The sequence below is a fragment of the Herpailurus yagouaroundi genome, unplaced genomic scaffold (assembly GCF_014898765.1).
Source record: "Herpailurus yagouaroundi ecotype Mexico unplaced genomic scaffold, PumYag 77, whole genome shotgun sequence".
NCBI classification, from domain to species: Eukaryota; Metazoa; Chordata; class Mammalia; order Carnivora; family Felidae; genus Herpailurus; species Herpailurus yagouaroundi.
Window position 1 is genome coordinate 9,410,156 of NW_024412388.1, and position 22,017 is coordinate 9,432,172.

The 22,017-nt window shown below is 43.3% G+C and overlaps 2 protein-coding genes across 2 annotated transcripts in view; both read left to right on the forward strand.

The window, feature by feature from the left end:
• AADACL4 (arylacetamide deacetylase like 4) overlaps positions 1-18,037 on the forward strand; it is a 24,137-nt gene extending 6,100 nt beyond the window's left edge. Inside the window, 3 exon segments of the mRNA XM_040461838.1 lie at positions 3,260-3,323; positions 16,834-17,108; positions 17,111-18,037. Coding sequence (XP_040317772.1) covers positions 3,260-3,323; positions 16,834-17,108; positions 17,111-17,607 — 836 coding nt within the window. The 3' untranslated portion in view covers positions 17,608-18,037.
• A 1,897-nt stretch (positions 18,038-19,934) lies between these two features.
• AADACL3 (arylacetamide deacetylase like 3) overlaps positions 19,935-22,017 on the forward strand; it is a 45,563-nt gene continuing 43,480 nt past the window's right edge. Inside the window, exon 1 of the mRNA XM_040461787.1 lies at positions 19,935-20,661. The gene's annotated coding sequence lies outside the window, so the exon portion shown is untranslated. The remainder of the gene's footprint in view (positions 20,662-22,017) is intronic.

Below are 22,017 nucleotides of genomic sequence, written 5' to 3' on the forward strand. Positions count from 1 at the left end.
CACACACACACTTCTGTCGCCCCTCAATCCATTCCTTCCCTGGCAGCCAGAGCTTGTAAAACTACAAGTCAGAGCTTGTCGGTCCTGGGCTAAACCCTTCTTGTGGCTCTCCGGTGCCTTTAGATGGAACCGAGCCCTCGAGCCCTGACAGCTTTGGAGGTCCTGCCCACCTTTCCAACCAGGTGCACGGCGTCTCCCTCCTCCCAAAGCAGTTCACTGCGCTCTAGCCACGCTGCCTGCCTCTCAGACACTCCAGGCTCCTCCCCCCTCTCTCTCTGAATCTTCGGCACCTGCTGTTCTGGCAGCTTCCGACGATGTCTCTCCCCTCCTGACTTTGCATGACTGGTGGACCCTTATTTGTTCATTCAGTCTGGCCTCAAATATCCTCTCCAGAGCGGCCTCCCTGCACATCTTACCTAAGGCACGGTCCCTTAGAGTTCCATGCCCGTCTCCATCCCTGACATCATCCCTTTCAATTTCCCTCATGACGCTTGTCGTGGTCTGAATTTATCTTGTTCCTTCGTGTATTTCCTCATTTTCTGTCTGTCTTCCCCAACTAAAAATGGAATCTCCCAGAGTGCCAGGAAGACTTGTGTTTTGTTTGCTGCCTTATCTCCAGTGCCTTCCTTGCCTGTGGATTTTAATTTTTGAATGACTGTATGAGTTCATGAACACAAAGATGGATGAATGGATGGGTGAATAACTGGGTGAAAGGATGTGTTCATGGACGAACAAATGGGTGGACGGATGGCTGCCCAAAGTTGCCCAGAACTTCCCTGAGATTAGGGTGTGCTGCCACCTGGTGGTGGAAATAGCAATAGCCGCATTTGCTGCCGGGATGCTCTCCTGTTTTTCAGAAGTTAACAATGGACATCTCCCATCTACCGGCCCCCGAGGTCATGCTTCCCTTTCAGAGATCCCCCGGGAGCACCCCATTAGTTGGCTAGGACTGTTAGCCCTCCTCTGTGGGGCATGATGTTATTTTAAAAGTGAAGCGAGGCTTCATTTGGGAAATATTCACCCGGCATTTACCTTGTGTCATATCCTGTTCCAGGTACAGGGGACCGAGTGGAGAACACGAAAAACTCTCATGGAGCCTACTCAAACGAAGAGGCTGGGCAATGAAAGAGAAAGCAAGTAAATAGGGTAATTCCACAGAGTTATGGCACAAGGTGATGGAATAGAAAATGATTCATGTGCATCTTTAGTTTTTCCAGAGGAAGCGTCTCCAAAAAGGTAGAATTTGAACTCAGGTCCAAGCAACTGATGAGGAGGAATAAGCCCCATAGAGGCTGGGGAACAGCATTCTAAGCCTGTAGGGGTAGGGGCAGGCAAATGGGGCCCTTGCCTGGGGCTCGATATTTAAAGGGGCACCAAGAAACTCAGTCTTCAAGATAATTTTATGCACTATTTTCACCTTTTTAATGTTAATTTATTTTTTTTGAGAGAGAGAGCGAGAGTGAGTGGGGGAAGGACAGAGAGAGAGGGGGACACAGAATCCGAAGCAGGCTCCAGGCTCCAAGTTGGGAGATCATGACCTGAGCCAAAGTCAGACGCCCAACCGACTGAGACACCCAGGTGCCCCCTTTTTATGCACTATTTTCAAAAATTCAATATTAATGCAAAAAATATATGGTGAACAAAATAACAACGTTTATCTAAAGGCGGGATCCAACAGGGCCAGGCGAATTGTACAAATGCAAAGTAGGCTCTTGTCTATGTAAGATTTTCATACGTCCTTCATCACAGATACTCGTGGCATTTGCTTTGATTCCTTAAAAGATTGCACCAAAGTATTATTTATCTCAGCTGCAGAGTGTCTTGGTGGCCCCTTAGTTTTGTGCCCAAGGCAAGTGCCTGCCTCACTCTGTCCCAGCCCAGTTAAGTCTAAGCAGAAGAAACAGCAAGTGCAGAGCTCCAAAACAGGGGCTCGACGGAGAGAAAGAATGTCAGGGCAGCAGAGCAAGGAGGCAGGGGGATGATGTGGGAAAGGCCAGCAGCGGTCTCCACCCTGGCTGTGCTTTGAGCCCCCTGGGGGGGGCTTTGAGTCATACCCACACCAAGGTCCTGCCCACGCCACTGTCCGTCTCAGGGGTGGGGCCCAGGCATCAGCATTTTAAAAAAGCTCCCAGATGGCGCTAATCTGCCAGCAGGGCTAAGGCCTCTTTGGGAGCTGCCTGTTCCACTCAGTTTTGTCCCCTCCTCCGTCACGTCCCTCAAAGGGTGATGATGAAGCTGGGGCACTTCTCCCGGTCTGCTCAGTCATTCACCACTGCCCCCGAGGCTGGAATTTGGGAACTCCTGCTGCCCGTGCTCCCCACCCCAGAGACACCGGTTCAATTATTTGGGGCTCAGTCTGGGCACCAGGACTTGGAAAACCTCCCTGGCACTTCTATCTACAGCACAGCCAAGGTTAGAAACCACGGAATTAGAGGCTTATTTGGCACAGATACTTGTCTGGTGCTGTACCAGGATGGCCAATGGACTGTTGATAACGGACTTGTCTGAGAACCTCAGAGGTACCCCTCGGCTAATAGAAATGACCCATGGGGTGCCTGGGTGGCTCAGTTGGTTAAACGTCCAACTTCAGCTTAGGTCGTGATCTCATAGTTCGTGGGTTTGAGCCCCACATCCGGCTCTGTGCTGTCAGCTCAGAGCCTGGAGCCTGGTTCGGATTCTGTGTGTGTGTCTCTCTCTCTGCCCCTCCCCTGCTCATGCTCTATCTCTCTCTGTCTCTCAAAAATGAATAAAATGTTAAAAAAAAATTAAAAATAATAAAAATGGTCCATCCAACCATCCCATATTTCTTAATAACATACATTTGTATGCATGCGTACGTAATTACCATTAATATTTTAGAGCAGGCATGCCTACCCTCCCTGGCCTTGGTTTTGTCTGTTTCAAATTGCCAGGCCTTCCTGGTCCTCAGTGTGGGGGGGGCGCCCCCCCCCCCCGCTGTGGAAGAAAATGTTGCAGCTGGTGAGCCCTGAGGTGCATTGGAGTCCCGACATTCAGGAGACCATGGCAGATGTCAGGTGTCTTACGTGGCCTGGCTTTTTGGTTTTGCCCAGGCAGAGCCAGCTGGAGTCACTGCAGAGGAAGTAGGGAAAGGAACGGAAAAAGAATGTCACACCCAAAGCGGACACTGCTGGCAGGTTCTCCTCGGGGACTAGGGTGAACAGTGCTGGGCCCTGCATGGGGGTGTTGACATCCCTACAGGCCACTCAGGGCGGCTGCTGTGACCGATTCTGTCTTGCAGACTTGTACCACAACCTGTGCAATTTTCTGGCCCTGGAGACTGATTCTGTGCTGCTGTCGATTGGGTGAGCTGCTGGAGAAAGTCAGTGGGTGTCACTTGGGTGGAAGAAGGTAGGGAGGAGCACGTGGATGATTTGTAGAAGAGAGAGAGGGGCCCTAGCCCCCAAGAGGCACTCTCGCACATACATGCACGGACACAGGCACAGCGCCGTTCACGAGAGCAAAAACCCAGAAAGAAGTCACATGCCCACAGCAGGGGTGTGCACGAACAAACTGGGGCATGAGACAGCAAGTGCTGGTGAGGAGGTGGAGAAAGGGGAGCCCTCATGCACTGTTGGTGGGAATGCAAAGTGGTGCAGCCACTGTAGAAAACAGTATGGAGGTTCCTCAAAAAGTTAAAAATAGAACTGCCCTATGATCTAGTAACTGTACCACTGGATACTTACAATTAAAAAGGATAGATGCACCCCTGTGATTACTGCAACATCATTCTCAATGGTCAAATTATGGAAGTAGCCCAAGTGTCCATCGGCAGATGAATGGATAAAGATGTGGTGTATATGCAACGGAATGTTTTCCAGCCACAAAAAAGAATGAAATCTTGCCATTTGCAATGATGTGGTTGGAGCTAGAGGGTATTATGTTAAGCAAGACAAAGTGACACTATATTAAATGTACATACAAGTGATTCAGCACTTACATGTAACACCTAATGCTCATCAGAACAAGTGCCCTCCTTAGTACCCATAACCCATTTAGCCCATCCCCCACCCACCTCCCTCCATCAACCCTCAGTTTGTTCTCTGAGCCTCTTACGGTTTGCTTCTCTGTCTCTCTCTTTTTTATTTTGCCCTCCCTTGTGATCATCTAGTTTGTTTCTTAAATTCCACGTATGAGTGAAATCATATGATATTTGTCTTTCTCTGACTGACTTATTTCGTTTAGCATAATACATTCCAGCTCCATCTATGTCGTTGCAAATGGCAAGTTTTTGTTCTTTTTGATCACTGGGTAATACTCCATTGTACGTCCACATCACATCTTTATCCATTCATCAGTTGATGGACATTTGGACTCTCCCCATAGTTTAGCTACTGTTGCTAAGCAACAAATGCTTTTTAGTATAAGCATCTGCCGTGTTTTTTTCTACTTTTTAAAAAATTTACATCCAAGTTAGCACGTAGTGCAATATGATTTCAGGAGTAGAATCCAGTGATTCATCCCCCACGTATAACACCCAGTACTTAGTGTCTTCCTTAATTCCCCTTGCCCCTTTAGCCACCCCACTCCCCAAACCCCTTCAGCAACCCTCAGTTTGTTCTCTATATGTAAGAGTCTCTTATGTTTTGTCCCCCTCCCTGTTTTATATTATTTTTGTTTCCCTTCCCTTATGTTCATCTGTTTTGTCTCTTAAAGTCCTCATGTGAGTGAAGTCATAGGATTTTTGTCTTTCTCTGACTAATTTCGCTTAGCATAATATCCTCTAGTTCCATCCATGTTGTTGCAAATGGCAAGATTTCATTGTTTCATTGCCAAGTATATGTATATATATATACAAGTATACACACACACACACACATATATATATATATATATATACTATATATATATAACATATATATATATATATACACCATATATATATATATATATCATATATATATACACACCATATCTTCTTTATCCATTCATCTGTCAATGGACACTTGGTCTCTTTTCATATTTTGGCTATTGTTGATAGTGCTGCTATATACATTGGGGTGCATGTGTCCCTTCGAAACAGCACACCTGTATCCCTTGGATAAATGCCTAGTAGTGCAATTGCTGGGTCGTAGGGTAGTTCTATTTTTAGTTTTTTGAGGAACCTCCATACTGTTTTCCGTCCGCAGTGACTGCACCAGATTGCATTCCCACCAGCAGTGCAGGAGGGTTCCCCTTTCTCCGTATCCTCGCCAACAGTTGTTGTTGCCTGAGTTGTTAATTTTAGCCATTCTGACTGGTGTTAGTTGGTATCTCATTGTGGTTTTGATTTTTATTTCCCTGATGATGAGTGGTGTTGAGCATTTTCTCATGTGTCTGTTAGCCATCTGGATGTCTTTGGAAAAGTGTCTATTCATGTCTTTTGCCCATTTTTTTCACTGGATTATTTGTTTTTTGGGTGTTGATAAGTTCTTTGTAGATTTTGGATACTAACCCTTTATCTGATATGTCATTTGCAAATATCTTCTCCCATTCTGATGGTTGCCTTTTAGTTTTGCTGATTGTTTCCTTCTGTGTGCAGAAGGTTTTATCTTGATGAGGTGCCAATAGTTACTTTTTACTTTTGTTTCCCTTGCCTCCAGAGACATTTGAGTAAGAAGTTACTGCAGCTGAGGTCAAAGAGGTTTTTGCCTGCTTTCTCCTCGAGGATTTTGATGGCTTCCTGTCTTACATTGAGGTCTTTCATCCATTTTGAATTTATTTTTGTGTCTGGTGTAAGAAAGTGGTCCAGGCTCATTCTTCTGCACGTAGCTGTCCAGTCTTACCAACACCATTTGCTGAAGAGGCTGTCTTTATTCCATTGGATATTCTTTCCTGCTTTGTCAAAGATTAGTTGGTCATACATTTGTGGGTCCATTTCTGGGTTCTCTATTCTGTTCCACTGATCTATGTGTCTGTTTTTGTGCCAGTACCGTACTGTCTTGATGATTACAGCTTTGTAATACATCTTGAAGTCCAGGATTGTAATACCTCCAGGTTTGGTTTTCTTTTTCAGGATTGCTTTGGCTATTCGTGGTCTGTTTTTGGTTCCATACAAATTTTAGGATTGTTTGTTCTAGCTCTGTGAAGAATGCTGGTGTTATTTTGATAGGGATTGCATTGAATATGTAGATTGCTTTGGGTAGTATCGACATTTTAACAATATTTGTTCTTCCTATCCAGGAGCATGGAATCTTTTTCCATTGTTTTGTGTCTTCAATTTTATTTCATAAGCTTTCTATAATTTTCAGTGTATAGATCTTTCACCTTTCAGTGTATAGATCTTTTGGTTAGATTTATTCTTAAGTATTTTATGGTTTTTGGTACAATTGTAAATAGGATTTATTCCTTGATTTTTCTTTCTGCTGCATCATTATTGGTGTATAGAAATGCAACCAATTTCTATGCTATCTATAATTTTATATCCTGTGACTTTGCTGAGTTCATGGATCAATTCTAGCGGTTTTTTCGTGGAATCTTTCAGGTTTTCCATATCATGTCATCTGCGAAGAGTGAAAGTTTGACTTACTCCTTGCTGATTTGGATGCCTTTTATTCCTTTGTGTTGTCTGATTGCTGAGGCCAGGACTTCCAATGCTATGTTGATTAACAGTGGTGAGAGTGGACATCCCTGTCGTGTTCCTGAACTTAGGGGGAAAGTTCTCAGTTTTTACCCATTGAGGATAATATTAGCAGAGTGTATCTTGTATATGGTTTTTAATCTTGAGGTATGATTCTTCTATCCCTACTTTCTTGAGCGTTTTTATCAAGAAAGGATGCTGTATTTTGTCAAATGCTTTCTCTGCATCTATTGAGAGGATCATGTAGTTCTTGTCCTTTCTTTTATTAATATGACACATCACATTGATTGATTTGTGGATATTGAACTAGCCCTGCATCCTAGGTATAAATTCCACTTGATTGTGATGAATAATTCTTTTAATGTATTGTTTGATCTGGTTGGCTAGTATCTTGTTGAGGATTTTTGCATCCATGTTCAGCAGGGAAATTGGCCTTTAGTTCTCCTTTTTTGTGGGGTCTTTGTCTGGTTTTTGAATTAGGGTAATGCTGGCCTCACAGAATGAGTTTGGAAGTTTTCCTTCCATTTCTATTTTTTGGGACAGCTTCAAAAGAATAGGTGTTAACTCTTCTTTAATGTTTGCTGGAATTCCCCTGGAAAGCCATCCACCCCCGGACTATTGTTTTTGGGGGGAGATTTTTGATTACTAATTCAATTTCTTTACTGGTTATGGGCCTGTTAAAATTTTCTATTTATGGGTCTTTTAAAATTTTCTATTCTTGTTTCAGTTTTGGTAGTTTATATTTTTCTAGGAATTTGTACATTTCTTCTAGATTGCCCAATTTATTGGCATGTAATTGTTTATAATATTCTCTTAGTATTGTTTGTATTTCTGCAGTGTGGGTTGTTACCTCTCCTCTTTCATTCTTGGTTTTATTTATTTCGGTCCTTTCCTCTTTCTTTTTGATCAAACTGGCTAGGGGTTTATCAGTTTTGTTAATTCTTTCAAAGAACCAGCTTCTGGTTTCATTGATCTGCTCTATTGTTTTTTTTGATTCTGATAGCATTGATTTACATTCTAATCTTTATTATTTCCCATATTCTGATGGTTTGGGGTTTTATTTGCTGTTATTTTTCCAGCTCTTTAAGGTGTAAGCTTAAGTTGTGTATCTGAGACCTTTTCTCTTCTTTAGGAAAGCCTGGATTGCTATATACTTTCCTCTTATGATTGTCTTTGCTATATCCCAGAGGTTTTGGGCTGTGGTATTATCATTTTCATTGGCTTCCATGTACTTTTTAATTTCCTCTTTAACTTCTTGGTTAACCCATTCATTCTTTAGTAGGATGTTCTTCAGTCTCCAAGTATTCGTTGTCTTTCCATATTTTTTCTTGTGGTTGATTTTGAGTTTCATAGCATTGTGATCTGAAAATATGCATGGTATGATCTCGATCTTTTTGTATTTGTTGAGGGCTGATTTGTGTCCTGGTACGTGATCCATACTGAAGAATGTTCCATGTGCACTTAAGAAGAATGTGTATTCCACTGCTTTAGGGTGAAATGTTCTGAATACATCTGTTAAGTCCATCTGGTAGAGTGTGTCATTCAAAGCCATTGTTTTCTTGTTCATTTTCTACTTAGATGATCTGTCCATTGCTGTAAGTGGGGGTGTTGAAGTCCCCTACTATTATGGTATGATTATCAATGAGTTTCTTTATATATGTGATTAACTGATTTATATATTTGGGTTCTCTCATGTTGGGGGCACAAATGTTTACAATCGTTACCTCTTCTCGGTGGACAGACCCCTTAATTATGATATAATGCCCCCTTTCATCTCTTGTTATGGTCTTTATTTTAAAATCTAGATTGTCTGATATAAGTATGGCTACTCCAGCTTTCTTTTGGCAACCATTAGCACGATAGATGGTTCTCCATCCCCTTACTTTCAATCTGAAGGTGTCTTTAGGTCTAAAATGTGTCTTTTGTAAACAGCATATATATGGATCTTGTTTTCTTATCCATTCTGTTATCTTATGTCTTTTCACAGGATAATTTAGTCCATTGACATTTAGAGTGAGTACTGAAAGATATGAAATTATTGCCATTGTGTTGCCTGTAGAGTTGGAGTTTCTGGGGGTATTCTCTGGTCCTTTCTAGTCTTTGTTGGTTTTTGTCTTTTTTGTTTTCTTTTGTCTTTTCTCCTCTCAGTGAGTCCCCTTAACTTTTTCTTGCAGGGCTGGTTTAGTGATCATGAACTCCTCTAGTTTTTCTTTGTCTGGGAAACTTTTTATCTCTCCCTCTGTTTTTTTTTTTTTTTAATTTTTTTTTTCAACGTTTATTTATATTTGGGACCGAGAGAGACAGAGCATGAACGGGGGAGGGGCAGAGAGAGAGGGAGACACAGAATCGGAAACAGGCTCCAGGCTCCGAGCCATCAGCCCAGAGCCTGATGCGGGGCTCGAACTCACGGACCGTGAGATCGTGACCTGGCTGAAGTCGGACGCTTAACTGACTGCGCCACCCAGGCGCCCCTCTCTCCCTCTGTTTTGAATGACAGCCTTGCTGGATAAAGAATTCTTGGCTGCATATTTTTCTGATTCAGCATGCTGAATATATCCTGCCACTGCTTTCTGTCCTGCCGAGTTTCTGTGGATAGGTCTGCTGAGAACCTGATCTGTCTTCTCTTAAAGGTTAAGGACTTTTTTTTCTTGCTGTGTTCATAATTCTTTCCTTGTCTGTGTATTTTGTGAATTTGACTATTATATGCTTTGTTGATGGTTGGTTTTTGTTGAATCTAATAGAAGTTCTCTGTGCTTCCTGGATTTTGATGTTGTGTCTATCCCCAGGTTAGGAAAGTTTTCTGCTATGATTTGCTCACATAACCCTTCTACTCATTTCTCTCTCTCTTCATCTTCTGGGATCCCTATGATTCTGATGTTCCTTTTTAATAAATCACTGATTTCTCTAATTCTTATATCGTATTCTTTTGCCTTAGTTTCCCTCTTTTTTTTTTCCTGCTTCATTATTCTCCATAAGTTTGTCTTCTGTATCACTGATTCATTGCTCTGCTTCATCCATCCTTGCCACCATGGCATCCATTCGAGTTATAGCATTTTAATTTAGTCCTAACTAGATTTTACTTCTTTTATCTCTGCAGAAAGGGATTCTATGCTTTTTTCTTTTTTCTTTTTTTTAATGTTCATTTATTTTTGAGACAGAGACAGTGCACGAGTGGGGGAGGAGCAGAGAGAGAGGTGCGTGCACGCGCGCACACGCGCGCATACACACACACACACACACACACACACACACACAGAATCCAAAGCAGGCTCCAGGCTCCAAGCTGTTAGCACAGAGCTTGATGCGGGGCTTGAATTCACAGACCATGAGATCATGACCTGAACTGAAGTCAGATGCTTAACTGACTGAGCCACCCAGGCACCCCTATCCTTTTTTCAATTACAGCTAGTATTCTTAATATCGTGATCCTAAATTCTAGTTCAGACATCTTGCCTACATCTGTGTAGATTAAGTCCCTGGCTGTCATTTATTTCTGTTCTTTCTTTTTGGCTGAATTACTTTGTTTCATCATTTTGGAGGAAGAAAAAGAATTAATTTAATAAAATAAAAATAAAATTAAAAATTAAAAACAACACACAAAAATCAAATGAAGGAAGCTAGGTGTGTTTTGGTCTGGTTGTTGAAAGAAGCTTGATAGAATAGAGAAAAAAGGGAAAGGAAAAAAAAGTAGAAAAGAGGGAAAAATTAAGAAAATGTTTAAAAATTTAAAAAATGTATACAATAAAATAAAATAAAATGAAATTAAGAAAGTAAAATAGACTAAAAATTTACAAAAAATAATAAAAAAATATAGTAGAAAAAAATTAAAGAGAAATCTTTTTTTATAAAAACAGAAAATAAAAAATAATTTTTTTTCTCTTTCTGTATCCAAGAATAAGAAAAGAAAAAGAAATGAATAGCTGGACCAGCAAACAGAATGAAATCTGAGTGAAATTACATCCAGTTTCCCCCAGAAGTCAAACTATGGGCACTTTATAGTCTGTAAACTAAGCAGGCAGAGAGGCTTGTGGTCATCCTCTAGGGCTTGGTTGGTGGAGATGGACAAGGTTTGGTGTAATGGCTCCATTCTCCACTAGGTGGCACTGCTTAGCTTACTGGGGTGGATTGTTGTGGCGTGTGGGCATGTATGTATGCCCGGGAGATGTGAAAATGGCATCACCCTGCTTCCCAGTCTCTAGCATCAGAACTCTGTGCTTTCCCCAACTGGCAATCAAACACCCCTTCTTTGTCTTGGACTTCCATCCACTCCCTGCTTCTACACTGTCCACAATCAAGCCATCAGCCTGCCAGGCAGCACCTCCTTCCCAAATTTTTTCTCAGATGGGACTGTGTTTCCAAACCCCTCACTTCTGAGGGCCCTGCGGCTTGAACTCACTCTGACCCTCACAGGGAGGGTCTTGCTGAGCAATGGCCAGGTGCTGGCCCATGCTGCTGCAGAGGCCCAGAGACTGTGGCCAGGTGCCAGCCTCCCTAGAAAAAGTTCACATGATTGTGTGGCAGCAGTGGTTCAGAGGCTATGGTAAATCACAACACACACCTGGCGCCAGTCTTCACCACACCCTAATGTCCTTGTTCCAACACCAGCAACATGGCTGTAATCTGGGGTCCACTGGGACCTTTGCCTGTGGGGAGACTGCATGGCCTCTACCAAATGTCCTCTCTGCAGAGGAGCTGCCTCTCCCCATGTGGCCTGACGACCCCTTGGACCTTGCTCTCTGCTCCTGAAGATTCGCCCTTCCCAGCAGAGCAGCACCAGGTATCGAGCTGCGAAGTTTCTGGCTCTGTACTCCCCTATTTATAGAGTCCTAATGGTATTGAAACCCTCTCCTTTCTCCTTTCTCCTTTCTCCCTTTCTTATGAAGATGTTTCCTTGCAGGTGTTTCCACTCTGTCTCTTTGTCTCCAGCTGCTTTTGGAGGGAGTGCTTTTCCTGTAATCTCCCCCCAAGTCTCTGTCCTCTCTCTGCAAATAAAAACAGTTCCCTACCCTCTGCAGCTTCTCTCTCCCCCAGCTCACCTCTCTGCACCATGTACCTGCCAAGTTCTGTTGCTCAAGTTATGCAGATTGTTGTGTTTGTCCTCAGATCAATTTTCTAGGTGTGCAAAAATGGTTTGGTGCTGATCTGGCTACATTTCAGGGACGAGTGAAGCAGAGAGCTTCCATGCTGCCCTGCCATCTTGGCCTCTCTCCCCTACCGTGTTTTAAATGACCTTTGGGAGAGGAACAGGGAAAAATAAATCCATGTCATCTTCTTTCTGAAACCAGAAATTTGAGTAATTACTAATGTATCATATTCTAGACCCTTTTCAACATGAGTAAAAATTCTCCTAAACAAACAAAAACTAAGCTAAACTAAACTAAACCATGGCACAGTGAATATTATGTTACACAGCCATTAAGGTATTATGGATGATTACATAGCCATTTAAATAAATGAACTGGAAGGGCACACCAGAATGTGAATGAGTCTTGGCAGTATAAAATTAAGTGAAAAACATTCAAATAATTACGTAAGTCTGGTACTCTTTTTATCAAGTTAAAAACAAAATCAGAAGAGTATTTGTAAGGAATATGCATAGACATTATAAAAGTACATGAAAAGGAAAGAAAGGGAATGGTGAATACAGGATTGAAGGTCAAGGTCACTGTTCCCTCAGATGGCAAAGGCAGCGAGGTGGGATGGTGGTGGGGGTATGATAGGGTTGGCCAAAGGTTATGGTCAAGGTCCTGGCTGTTGTTTGGGTCTGATGGTTCTTCAGGTGCTTATTTTGTTAAAACAACTACTTACCTACTTAACTTTGGGGTCCAATGCTGGGAGTGTCCCAAGACAGAAGAAGACAGTGGGCAATAGTTTCAAGAAGTTAGAGAAACTAAAAGCTGTCCTTTTAGATTCAACCTCTACCACAAGGCCCCTCAAACCCTGGCTGCCCCCAGGCATCTGTGCAGCTTAAAGCAACTTACTTAGCATCTCTGGTCTTCTCAAATTTGAGGAAGACAGTGTCTGACTGATAGAGGCTCTGTCACACTCTACATCTGAGAAGCCCTCCCTTTGTGATAATGAAAATGCCCCTTGAACACACGGAAATGTTAATAAACACCTGCATGAATATTTGTAGGAGATTGCTTAGGATATTGTTGTTTGATATAGTTATAGTTGAAAAGACTTAGGACATGGGTTTTGATAGAGAGGTTGGTGGAGGTTGGAAGACAGGTAAGGTTCTTCAATCTGCCAGGGTGACTGCAGGTCGGAAAAGATGTCCAGTGTCTGAAATGCTCCCTGGTTTCTCATCAAGACATAATGAGACTCCCTACCTAAGCTCCTGGAGAATCTTTTGACTTTCACCCCTACCCTGAGTGGGCAAGGGTGGGCATTTCTGCCTCTTTCTAGTAGGTCGGGATTCTGCTAATGGAAAGCATGTAATATTTGTTATTTCTTTTATACTGCCATATTTGTATATTTAACATTTAGTAGGATGTGTATCCTTCTAGAAATAGAAAAATGGAGGCTGAAGTTTGTGTTTGCTGCTTCTAGGTGCTGAGCACATCTCAATACAAGGACCCTACTAAATAGTATATGTTTTGCTAAGTTTAAATGGAAAGCTATGTTGATAACATTGATTTATTTATCAACATATTTTCTCATTGAGGCAATGTTGCAGGGTTGCAGTCAATCAAACTCTATCCTTAAAGATGATGCCTTAGAGCAACTTTTAATGGAAATAAAAATCAAGATCTAATAGGAAGTGGTGGCTTCCAGACTGGGTTGCTTAGGACACTGGGATTCCCTTCGTTTTTTTAGGGGTGGCCAGGGAGGTCAAAGAGGAAGAAGAATGAGTGAGGTGTTCAGATCCCTGCCCCTGGGCAAAGCTAGAATGACTGACCACTACTCACTTATTTTATACAGTGGGGGTCCTTGTATCATTTTAATAAGAAAAAATTAGAGGGTCTTGGTGGCTCAGCGATTGAGCGTCCAACTTCAGCTCAGGTCATGATCTCACAATTAGTGGGTTCAAGCAAGCTTTGTGTCGGACTCTGTGCTGACAGCTCAGAGCCTGGAGCCTGCTTCGGATTATGTGTCTCCTTCTTTCTCTGCCTCTCCCCCGCTTGTGCTCTGTCTCGCTCTGTCTTTCAAAAATAAATCAATGTAAAAATTTTTTTTTGAAGAAAAGCAATGTTGCTGTTCTAACGAAGTTTGAAAGCCACTATTCTGAGGTGTCAGTTTTCTTTATGCGTGCCTTCCAAATTTAATCTTACAAGTAGAATGTACTTTCTTTTACAATGCTTTTAAATGATAGGTTGTAAGAAGAGAAAACACATTTAGCAACAACTTCAAACAAAAATTTGGGATAACAGCCATGTTTTTCATAAAATTTCTAATCAAAGCAGTTTAGCCAAAGGGTTTCTATTTTTTAAATTGATTTCTTTCTATTATCTCAATCTTGATTTGTGCATTAGTTAGCTTGTGTTTTACTATTTCTGTAAGTTCAGCACCACCCCCAGCTTTATTGAAATATAATTGACATATAACATTGCATAAGTTTAAGGTGTATAACGTGTCAGTTTGAGACACTTATATATTGCAAAATGATTACCATGATAGCATTAGGAGACATCTCCATTCTATCATGTAATTATTGTTTCTTTTTTGTGGGGAGAACATTTAAGGTCTACTCCCTTATAGCACATGTATATATTTATATATTTATATTTATATTTAGGGTTAGAGAGAGAGGGAAGGAGAGAATCCCGAGCAGACTGCACTGTTAGTGCCTAGCCCTGTGAGGGGCTTGAACTCGTGAACCATGAGATCATGACCTGAGGCAAAATCAAGTGCTGGCCACTCAATGGACTGAGCCACTCAGATGCCCCTAGAAGTTCATTTTAAAGTCCTTTCTCTTTGCCCTTGAATTCCTATGAGGAGACACACTTTGAGGGCTTAGAGCAGCCTTCAGGATGCTCTCCACAGCCAGAGCAGAATCTGTTTCCTGCCTGTTTATCTTTCCTCCACCTTCACCCTCAGGGTATCTCCCAAACCTCTCCCTCTTTCCCCAACCCCCATATAGAATACAGCTCTTTTTTTTTTTTTTAAAGAATTAAGAGAGTGACATTTATTTATTTATTAAATTTATTTTTTATTTTTTAAAATTTACATCCAAATTAGTATATAGTGAAGCAATGATTTCAGTAGGTTCCTTAATGCCCCTTACTCATTTAGCCCATCCCCCTCCCACAACCCCTCCAGTAACCCTCAGTTTGTTCTCCATATATATGAGTCTCTTTTGTTTTGTTCCTCCCTGTTTTTATATTATTTTTGTTTCCCTTCCCTTATGTTCATCTGTTTTGTCTCTTAAAGTCCTCATATGAGTGAAGTCATAGGATTTTTGTCTTTCTCTGACTGACTAATTTCACTTAGCATAATACCCTCCAGTTCCATTCATGTAGTTCAAATGCCAAGATTTCATTCTTTTCGATTGCTGAGTAATACTCCATTATATATACGTAGCACATTTTCTTTATCCAGTCATCCATCGATGGATATTTGGGCCCTTTCCATCAACTTTGGCTGTTGTTGATAGTGCTGCTATAAACATGGGGGTGCATGTGTCCCTTCGAAACAGCACACCTGTATCCCTTGGATAAATGCCTAGTAGTGCCATTGCTGGGTCGTAGGGTAGTTCCATTTTTAGTTTTTTGAGGAACCTCCATACTGTTTTCCAGAGTGGCTGCACCAGCTTGCATTGCCACCAACAATGCAAAAGAGATCCTCTCTCTCCACATCCTCGCCAACATCTGTTGTTGCCTGAGTTGTTCATGTTAGCCATTCTGGCCGGTGTAAGGTAATATCTCATTGTGGTTTTGCTTTGTATTTCCCTGATGATGAGTGATGTTGAGCATTTTTTCATGTGTCAGTTGCCAGCTGGATGTCTTCTTTGGAGAAGTGTCTATTCACGTCTTTTGCCCATTTCTTCACTGGATTATTTGTTTTTTGGGTGTTGAGTTTGATAAGTTCTTTGTAGATTTTGGACACTAACCCTTTATCTGATATGTCATTTGCAAATATCTTCTCCCATTCTGTCGATTGCCTTTTAGTTTTGATGATTGTTTCCTTCACTGTGCAGAAGCTTTTTATTTGATGAGGTCCCCGTAGTTCATTTTGCTTCTGTTTCTCTTGCCTCTGGAGACGTGTTGAGTAAGAAATTGCTGTGGGCAAGATCAAAGAGGTTTTTGCCTGCTTTCTCCTCGAGGATTTTGATGGCTTCCTGTCTTACATTGAGGTCTTTCATCCATTTTGAGTTTATTTTTGTGTCTGGTGTAAGAAAGCGGTCCAGGTTCATTCTTCTGCATGTCGCTGTCCAGTTTTCCCAGCACCACTTGCTGAAGAGACTGTCTTTATTCCATTGGATATTCTTTCCTGCTTTGTCGAAGATTAGTTGCCCATACGTTTGTGGGTCCATTTCTGGGTTCTCTATTCTATTCCATTGATCTGAGTGTCTGTTCTTGTGCCAAAGGCAGCTCTTTAAGTCACTGGGAAAGAACAAATCTTGGTCATTAGATTAAAAAAAATTGTTTTTTAATGTTTATTTATTTTTGAGAGAGATAAAGCATGAGCAGGGGAGGGACAGAGAGAGAGGAAGACACAGAATCTGAAGCAGGGTCCAGGGTCAGAGCTGTCAGCACAGAGCCTGACATGGGGCTTGAACTTGTGAAATGGGAGATCATGACCTGAGCTGAAGTCAGATGCTTAATTGACTGAGCCATCCAGGAGCCCCTTGGTCATTAGATTTTGATTAAAAAAACCAAAAATTCATCCTGAAAGAAACTTCTGCTTTATTTGAGCTTTACTTTGCTTAGCCTGTTCTCTTTGGGCAGCCAGTGGGACAGCCAGGAGGTTCCTTTGTATTTCCCAGCATCACTAGTTGTTTTGCTCCCACTTCAGATGGCTCAGATAGCTTTCAAGTTGCATAATCTTGTGTGGAGTGTCTACACCTATGGACAACAGGCAGAGCCTAGTGTTGGAGTCCAGAACCCCTGCCTGTAGGACTAAGGGGAGGTCCTTCATGTCCTCATATGCAAAAGAAAAAAAGAAAAGAAAAGATAAAAATCCCCACCTCACCGGGCCATTCTGGGGATTTAGTCAGAGACAGTCTTGCAAGGGGGAGTTGAGGACATGGTTAAAATGGCTCCCAGTGACACCTGTCCACACTGCTACACTTTTGTTCCCTGCTTGCTCTTCAGGTACCGCAAGCTTCCTGGTCACAATTACCCCAGCATTTTCTGAGATTGCCTGAATGCCTCCATTCACTTCCTGAAGGCCCTGGAAACCTACAGGGTGGACCCCTCCCGCGTTGTGATCTGTGGAGACAGCACTGGGAGAGCGTATGTAGTCTGTGTCACCCAGGACCTGGTGGGCAGATCAGATATTTCCCAGATCCGGGCCCAGGTCCTGATTTATCCACTTGTTAAGATCATCAGTTTGCAGCTGCCATCTTACTGGCAGAGCAGAAATGTCCCATCCTGCCCCAGAAGTTCAGGATGACATGTATGTTTAAATATATGGCTATCGACTTTCACCGGTGGGAAGCCATCTTGGATGGTGCCTTAATGCCCCCAGACTTCTGGAGGAAGTACAAGCAGTGGCTCAGCTCTGACAACATACCCAGGAGATTCAGGAAGATGCGCCACCAACCTGTGTTTCCCGGCCCTTTTAATGGGGCTGCCTATCTGGAAAACAAACATCTTTTGAATGTAGAAAATGCCCCTCTGATAAGAGATGATGAGACCATTGCTCACCTTCCCAAGGCCTTCCTGGTGAGCTGTGAGCATGACATCCTCCGTGATGACACCTTGCTCTATATGAAGCGCTTGGAGGACCACAGGGTCCCCGTGATGTGGTATCATGTAGAGGATGGCTTTCATGGGTCCCTACTGCTTTTTGACAAGGAAATTTTCTTGTTCCTGTGCTCCCTGAAAATTGTGAATGCTATAGCCAATTATATAAAGAGCATATAGCAACCCTGGGGTGCTGATTAAGGAGATGCTGAGTCAATGCTCTGCTCACATGAGAAGGATAAGTCAGCTTAGAATGGTTTTGCTTAGTATTTCAGAAAATCCAAATTGTGAGCAACACTTGCTAACATTCTCACTCAGGTGAAATAAATATCAAAGGGAGAGACTAATGCCTTTAAAAACTTCTCAAAGCCCTAACACACAAGGTCTGTGAAGAATAAAAGCTAACAACTGGGTATTCTGTCTGTGTGTCTCTAATCATGGTGCACCTATGCTCATGATGCCAACGCAGGGCTTGGGGCCATGGTGCCTGTTGGACGAGGGGGCACCTAATTGTTCTTGGGATCATAGGTCACCAGCCAAATTCCAACACACCAGTTATAGATCAGTCTCCAGCAGGAGAAATGCTGTTGCAATGAAACTCTTGCCTCACTTTAGCCATCCTTGGACACGACTAAAGGCAGGTTTCAGGGGAGGTGGTGGGAAAAGGAGATGGGGAAGAGGGAAGGGAGAAGCAGTGAGGGAAAGAGTGGGCTCTGGGGGGCTGCGAATGTGGTCTGGGCTCAAGTCTTTAATCCGAATTCCAAAATCAGATTCCTGGCTACCAAGAGGCAGGTTCTCAGAGCTAAGTCTGTCCTGGGAACCTCCAGATGCTATCTGGAATATGAAAACTGCATTCTCCAAGACAGACAACTTACTATACATTCTTTCTTTGGTGAGCTTATGTATTGTTCCCACTTTTACAAAGAACCTTGCCTTAGGGGCGCCTGGACGTCTCCATCAGTAGAGTACAATCCTTGATCTTGAGGTTGTGAGTTCAAGCCCCACACTGGGTGTAGAAATTACTTGAAAATAAAGAAATAAAATCTTACAAAAAAGAACCTTGGCCTTGCTTAGTTCATACCACTTTCTCTGCTCATGGGGTAAGGAAAGAGAATCTTGGTATTGCATGCTGGCATAGTCCACATTAGTTTTTCCACTGGGCTCATGTTTGCTAGATACATCTGTAATAACACTGGGCCTCACTGCTGTCTAGACCCACCCAAGCACTGGAGTTGGAGGCTCCCTTCTGTTCAACCATAGCCTCCCTTGGTACCAAGGACCCCACCAATGGTCAGTGGAGGAGGGAGTCTTACAGGTGTCTTGGATCCTTGCAAAGAAGGCAAATATCTTTTTCCAAAAGGTATTTCATTTTACCAAACAGGCAGTTTGGACTGGGATTCTCAGGACACAGGCAGACACAGAGTGGGAGCAGGGGAGTGGCAGAGAGAGAGACATACACACAGAATCTGAAGCAGGCTCCAGGCTCTGAGCTGACAGCACAGAGCCTGACGGGGGGCTTAAACTCATGAACTGTGAGATCATGACCTGAGCTGAAGTTGAACACTTAACCAACTGAGCCACCCAGACACCCCCAAATTTAATGTTTAAAAAAAATTTAAAAATTAATGGGAAAAGATGAGTCAGGCATTCTCTCTTATACAGTTGATCCTTGAACAACATTGGTTTGAACTGCTCCAGTCTGCTCATATGTGGACTTTTTACAGCCCAGTACTGTAAATGTATTTTCTCTCTCTTTTGATTCTCTTAATCACATTCTCTTTTCTCTAGTTTGCTTTACTAATTTTTAAAATTTATTACTATTATTTTTAAAGTAGGCTTCACACTCAATAGGGAGCTTGAATTCATGACCCTGAGATCAAAAGTCAGAAGCTCTGGGACTTCAGAGCCAAGGTGAGTAGAAGCTAAGATACAGCATGTTTTGGTTGTTGTGCCGGAAGTCATACAAGTCTTTGAATCTGCACAAGGTATCATATGTTTCCTGACAGTGTCCATGACACTGGGGCAGGCTAGCTGGGTCGTCTGCAAGTAGAATAAAATCTCATACCTATTTCACAGTTCTTGATATGCCCTTTACATATTTCCCCTTTGCCACCAGGTTTGTCAGTAGAGGATGCTGGAGGAATACTGAAAATAGATGGAGTCTCTTCCTGGTTCTGGTGCACTCCCTTGGCCAGACTTCTGCTGCCAAAGAATGGTTTCTCTAGGGACACCTGGGTGGCTCAGTTGGTTAAGCATCCGACTCCAGCTCAGGTCTTGATCTCATGGTTCATGGGTTTAAGCCCCACGTCGGGCTCTGTGCTAACAGCTCAGAGCCTGGAGCTCACTTTAGATTCTGTGTCTCCCTCTCTTTCTGCCCCTTCCCTGCTCATGCTCTGTCTCTCTCTCTGTCTCTCTCTGTCTCTCTGTCTCTCTATCTCTCTCAAAAATAAATAAACATTAAATTTTTTTAAATGACTTTTCTGGCCCTGGGCTCCTGCAGTTTTCCCTTTTTCCAGCATATGGGTCCTGTGGTGGATGGTTTCTTTGGTGCCTGGCTCCTACAGTACATGACGGCCATCACACTCGAGTGGTCAGCAGCTTTCCTGGGCACTTGTACAGCAGAATGCCACCAAGAAGGCATTTACCCATGCATGGCTTCCTTGACACCCTTTCCAGTTAGCCATGGCCATGTCCTCTAAAATAAAATCTGGATCTTGCCCTAGGGATATTGGTTGTTCACTATATCTGTGACTCCCCTTTTCTGTCTCTTGGTTGGACCCTGACTAATACAGAATCCAAAGTGCCTTCCACTCTGTGTTCAGATGATCCAATCAGCACAATGTCACCAATGCAGGGGACCACTGTGATGTTTGGTGCCATGATTGTGGCCTCTGCACACTATATGCTGTCACAAATGTTCTCTATAGGTATCACACTATCGACTTTCTTGCAAGCGGGAGAATTGACAAAGCCCTGATGAGAGACCGTAAAGGTGTACTGTTGGATCTGTCAGATAAAGGCAAATGAAACCTATATTCCTTACAAGATGGTATGGACAAAAGGGCGTTGGCTGGGGCCGTGGCTCCATACCAAGTGCCGGGAGCTGTGTTTGTGGGCTCCAAGAAAGAATGACAGCTGGGGGAGCAGCTGCAGTTGGAGTCACTGTATGAATAAGTTTAGAATCATTCATAGTCATCCTCCAAGATCCATCTGACTTCTGCACAATCCAAGCTGGTGAGTTACACTGGGGTGTGACAAGTGTTTTTTCAAGTGTTTTAGGATGACAGCAGCCTTTGCGGTCCCTGTGAGATTCAGCACTGCTTCTGGTTTACTATCTTGGTGGGGGGGGGGGGGGAGATGGTGAAGATCCACCGCCTTCCATTTAGCCCTTACTACCCCAGACTTTGATCACAGAGCCAATGTGGGGACTCAGCCAGTTTCCAAGGATATCTACTCCAATTATGCATTCAGGAAGTAGGGGTATAACAAACGTGAGTCTGTGGACCAATGGATCCACTGTGAGTTGGACTTGAGGAAGACCTTGCCTATCTCCTGAGTACAGGAAGCCCCCACTTTGACCCGGGAGTCACAATAGTGTTGTGGGTCCACATGGAGAGGCACCATGGTCAGTCAGGAGACAGAAGGAGTTAGGGAAGAGCAAGCAAGAGCCTTTATTGTGGTTTCCATGGGGAGGAGCAGGAAAGAAAGGGTAAGCATGTTAAATATTGGTAGTTTCAAGTAACTTCAGTGGGTTCTGGGGCCCAAGGGCTGTCCCTAGTTATCTGATGTCTTGCCTAGTTGTCTGGCACCTGAACTTGGTCATGACTGGGGGAAGGGAAGAGTGGCCCAGAGTGTGACAGCTGGGGAGAGAAGGTAGTGGCCAGCCGGCCCCCCCCGGCCCCGGGGGGGGGGCGGCTCTGAATCAGCTGGTTTATATTTGAAAATTGCAGTCCCAAGTGGGTTATTTACTATCTTTAGGATTTGACTAACCCTGGGAGGGACAGTCGCTTCTAGGTCAGTTGGGCCCTAGATGCCAAAGCATCAGAATACAGAAAGTTAAAGAACATGTTTAATAAAAGGAATCGTGATGAAGCTGAGTCCTTAACTTGAGAAGATCGGGCCAGTGAATAAGAGGAGAGGTGAGAATGGGGTAGGTGACTACCTCACAGCCTGGGATTTGTTCTTTCTCACCCAGGCTGAATGTGGCACATAGGCCAGCTCTCTTATCTCTGATTTTACAACTGAGGGCCACAGAGCACCTGATGTGACTTTTGCAAGGTTCCCAGTCTCCTAGGAACCAAGCCGGGGTTTGGGCTCATCACTCCGAAGGCTCCCCCTACCCCCCACTCTGGCAGCCCATCTCCCGACCAGAAGGTTGTGGTTAAGCACACCTTCCCCTGTGGACAAGGTGCCAGGTCTCCACTCCCGCAGGGACAAAGTCTTCCCAGGTGGAAATCTGACCCTTTATATGGAGACATCTTGAATTTGCCAAAGCCTCTTCCTGTGAGGGAGAGACAGGCCTTGGAGCCACCCTATGAATTACAAGGTCTACAGGTGAGAGGGTTTCACTAGGTCTTCTAGAGGTGAGAG